Source organism: Meles meles, chromosome 2 (assembly GCF_922984935.1).
Source record: "Meles meles chromosome 2, mMelMel3.1 paternal haplotype, whole genome shotgun sequence".
In the NCBI taxonomy this organism is placed as follows: domain Eukaryota; kingdom Metazoa; phylum Chordata; class Mammalia; order Carnivora; family Mustelidae; genus Meles; species Meles meles.
Window position 1 is genome coordinate 203,631,606 of NC_060067.1, and position 3,626 is coordinate 203,635,231.

Sequence of the window (3,626 nt, forward strand, 5' to 3'; positions counted from 1 at the left end):
AGTGGGGAAATGGAGAGTTTGGCGAGGAAAGGATACCTGCTCTTGCATTTTCCACACGTAGTGTCCCATGGAGTATTGCCATAGCTTTGCTTCTTGTGTACATCGGGGGCAGTCCTGTCCCTGGTTTTGCTTCCAGAGTGCATTGTGAGAGAATTCCCAAGCATCTCTCTGCTAAGTCATTTAAGGCAACTTCACCTGCATTTCCTATGGGCACCATCCTGGGGCTGGGTAGGCAGGAGAGGATGGAGGACAGGAAGGGATAGAGTTGCCACAGGAGGACAACTATGCTTGATCTGGTGGTCCTGAGGCCCCCTCATACCTGCGTAGAGCAGAAGGGACAGGAAGGAGGCTTGCATCTTTGTGAATATGACTGTACTCTTTTATTTATATATTTATTTTTTGACTCAGGAAATCCAGACACCCATCTGCGAGGCAGGCTGGCCAACTGCCATGTCCCTCAAGAAAGTAGGACAGATGGCAGGCAGTCACACACAGCTTGAGCCCTGCAGACCCTTGAAAGCCCAGAAAGGGAAGAGGCCACCGAGGGCGCCCTTAGCACCCAGGGCTCCTGGGCCAGAGGAGGAGGATCCCAGGGTAAGTGGAGGCTGGCATGTGCTGTGAGCAGGGGGTCTGCCATGGCTCTGGAGACGGCCTTGGCACATGGAGAGCTCTGTGTCCATAACTCAGTTGTCCTTTCCTGGGCCAGGACCACCTGCCCTGGAGTCTCGTCACCAGACCTAGTGGGCCATTCAGACACAGCGAGGGTCTAACTCAGGAGTGTAGAGGCTCCGGTCCAGGCTGGTGTTTGTTCACGTCTCTCCATAGGGCTCCTTCAGTTCAGCCTGACACTTGCAATCCCTCCTCCAGGTCCCTCCTGGACAGAGGCTGGGGAAGCATCCCATGGTCTTCAGGAGGCTGGCACCTCACAAGCCGAGGTGATGTCCCCCGTCCCAAACCACTGACCCTTCTTCCTTCCTCCCCAGGTGAAGTGCAGGGACTGTGGAGCTTTTGGGCACAAGGCATCCAGCAGCAGGTGCCCCATGAAGCACTGGGGCAAGGCCGTCGACCTCCAGGCCTTGGGCTCCAGGAAGCTGAAGGAGAACGTAGAACCACGGAGTCAGCAGGACCAGCAGGATCCTGGGCCACTGAAGCAGGCTGAGAGGGAGAAGGGAGAGGGACCAAAGTGAGGAGCGGGGCCAGCTGCTGTCCCCAAACCCAGGGCTGACGTCTAAGGACACTGTGTCTCTGCCCCTGGACACTGTGTGCTGTGCTGTCCTCAGGCACAGACAGGGCTGGGGAGGCCGACAAAGGAGCTCTCCATCCTCCAGGGGTCCACACTTAGGCTACTGAGCTGCCCTTGCTGCATCGGCGAGAGTGTGTGAGTGGTGGGGTGGGTGTCCCCTTGCCAGGGGACATAGGGGAACCTGGCTAATGCCAAGCAGATTTGCCAGAGACCCTGAAGGCTAGTAGTTCATAGGCAAACCTGGAGGGCTCCCTGGAGTAGGGGAAGGAATGGCAGGGGAGGCAAAGGACGCTGCTGTCTGAGGCCTCAGGCTTGTGTCCCAGTTTGAAGACATGAAACGGAGTTCCTTCCACTTCCCATGCTTTGTTGTGCAGGCCAGATGCCCGGCAGAGGGAGGCCCTGTTCCAGAGATTCCCCAGGAGACCCCAAGGGGGGCAGAAGCAGACCTGGAAGGATTGCACAGAATCCTGCAGCTACGTGAGGGTGAGTGTCCCCTGCTTCCCGGCTCCTGTTCTGTCTGGGGGACCCTGATGGGCTGCGTTGCCTTCCTGGGTGAGGATTGGCTCAACTTCCGTTCTGAGCCGTGTGAGTTCAGTGGGCGTCCTCCTCAGCCATTTCCCCTTGCTGTCCCTCAGGTGCCTTATTCCCGAGATGTGTGTGCCCAGTGGGCTGGGTGGGGTCGGAAAGCACTGGAGGACACTCTTCTCCCACGTAGAACCCTCGATGGAAGAACAGGGAACTTTGTTTGGGACACGTTCTCCCTCATTGTCCATCAAAACTCAGTAGGCTCTGAGGGAACTGCACCCCGGCAGGGTTTTTCGCTCTCCAGAGCACAGTGGTCAAAGGAGCTGATCCCCTGGAGGAACCGTAGATGTTTCTGCAGAAGCTTTCTCTGCTCCTTTCCGATAGAAAATGGGCATCCCGTAGAGCTTGTGGAGTGTTTATTCCTGGCCCCCCGTGAGCTGTGGTCCCGCGTCCTAGGTAGACAGAACGCTTTTCTGCCTTCCACTGCTGAACTGAACATACGAAGGTCTTGGGGTTTTGTGAGTTTCTTGCTTTTCCTTCAGGGCAATATTGCCTTGGTGGTGAGGAAAACTAACGTGCATTTCTGTGCGTTGTCTGTTCCCACAGCGTCCACACAGGCCGATGCCCGTCTACACCACCAAGAGGGTGTCTGTCCTGGAGCCTCCCCTCCCGTGGGAGCCGCCTACCCAGGCCGCTGACATGAGAGCCGGGTACCACTCAGCGTCTCCTCTCAGAAGCCCTTCAGGGAGCGTCTTCCCCCCTGGTGCACAACATGAGGCACAGCGAGTGGTGACCCCTGACGGACCCCTGGCATGCCCACCCTATGCCAGGGAGGGTGGCGTGGTTGTCCATCTGAGAGGAAACAGGCCCCGAGGAGACTCCCTTGAAGTTCCCCAGGCTGTGTCTAAGCTAGATGGCAAGCACCATGGCCAGGCACCTGCCAAGTTTCCTGAGGAGAATGCACGTCCTCATGCAAGCCACGGTATGGTTGAGACTTCCCAAATCCACCTCAAGACAGCAGGCAAGAGAGGTGTCCAGATGTCCGTAGACACAGACCTGAACCCCCGCAAGAAAGCACGCTGGAGCCCCTTCCAGCACCACCACAAGAGCATACAGGAAAGCCATCTGGGGGCTTCTGAGAGTCTGTGTCCTCCAGCAAGGAGAAGTGCATGTGGATCCCTAGCGCCACCCCCACTGACCGGGAAGACACCTGCCCCAGTGCAAGTCATCGACCTGCAGCCTGCACGCACCCGACCTCTCCTGGAAACGGTCCAGGCATGCATCGAAGCTCCACATCCACTTTCCAAGCCCACCCCTGGCAAGCCCCTGAGAATGGTCTTCACGAGATTGGACAAAGCGTGATGGAGCTCCAGGTTCCCAACACCTCCCTTGCTCCATCCTCCCGAGAAGTCAGCCCTTCCTGGTCAGGGCCCTCCTGTCATTCAGAAATCTGAGGGACCCTTTGGTCACGTCCCTGTGAGTGTCATCCATGAGGACCTGCAGGTGTCCTCGTCCTCTGAAGACAGTGGGAGGGAGTGAGACAGCCCATGGCCTCAGACACTTGTCCTCCAACCGAGGGGATCCCGAGGAGGTGTCTGTTGAATGGAGGACAAGTCACAGCTCTGAGATGATGTGGGGGAATCGGCACTTCCTCAGCTGCATTGGATGGAAACGGTGGAGTCCACACCATGTTGGGTGTCCTGCTTTTGGGGAGCGTGCCCGTGCAAACCAAACACACACACTCACACCATGCAAACACTCATCATGTAAACAGATGTGACATTTCCAAAGGTAGTTAGCCATCTGGGAGGTCAAGCTTGCTTTATTTAAAGAAATTTCTGTGAAATCGAGTGACATT

General features: G+C 56.9%; 1 protein-coding gene across 1 annotated transcript; it reads left to right on the forward strand.

Moving 5' to 3' along the window:
• Positions 1 to 450: 450 nt before the first annotated feature.
• Positions 451 to 3,307, forward strand: LOC123936977 (protein FAM90A1-like). The gene is made up of 4 exons (XM_045997463.1): positions 451 to 594; positions 984 to 1,183; positions 1,618 to 1,726; positions 3,215 to 3,307. Exons 1-4 carry the CDS (start codon positions 451 to 453, stop codon positions 3,305 to 3,307), a joined length of 546 nt encoding a protein of 181 aa, XP_045853419.1.
• The last annotated feature ends 319 nt before the right edge of the window (positions 3,308 to 3,626 follow it).

Coding starts and splice junctions, on each gene's coding strand:
- LOC123936977 (XM_045997463.1), top strand. CDS start 451: ATGTCCCTCAAGAAAGTAGGACAGATGGCAGGCAGTCACACACAGCTT. Junction 1,184..1,617: donor GAGAAGGGAGAGGGACCAAA/GTGAGGAGCGGG, acceptor TTTGTTGTGCAG/GCCAGATGCCCGGCAGAGGG. Junction 1,727..3,214: donor AATCCTGCAGCTACGTGAGG/GTGAGTGTCCCC, acceptor CCTGTCATTCAG/AAATCTGAGGGACCCTTTGG.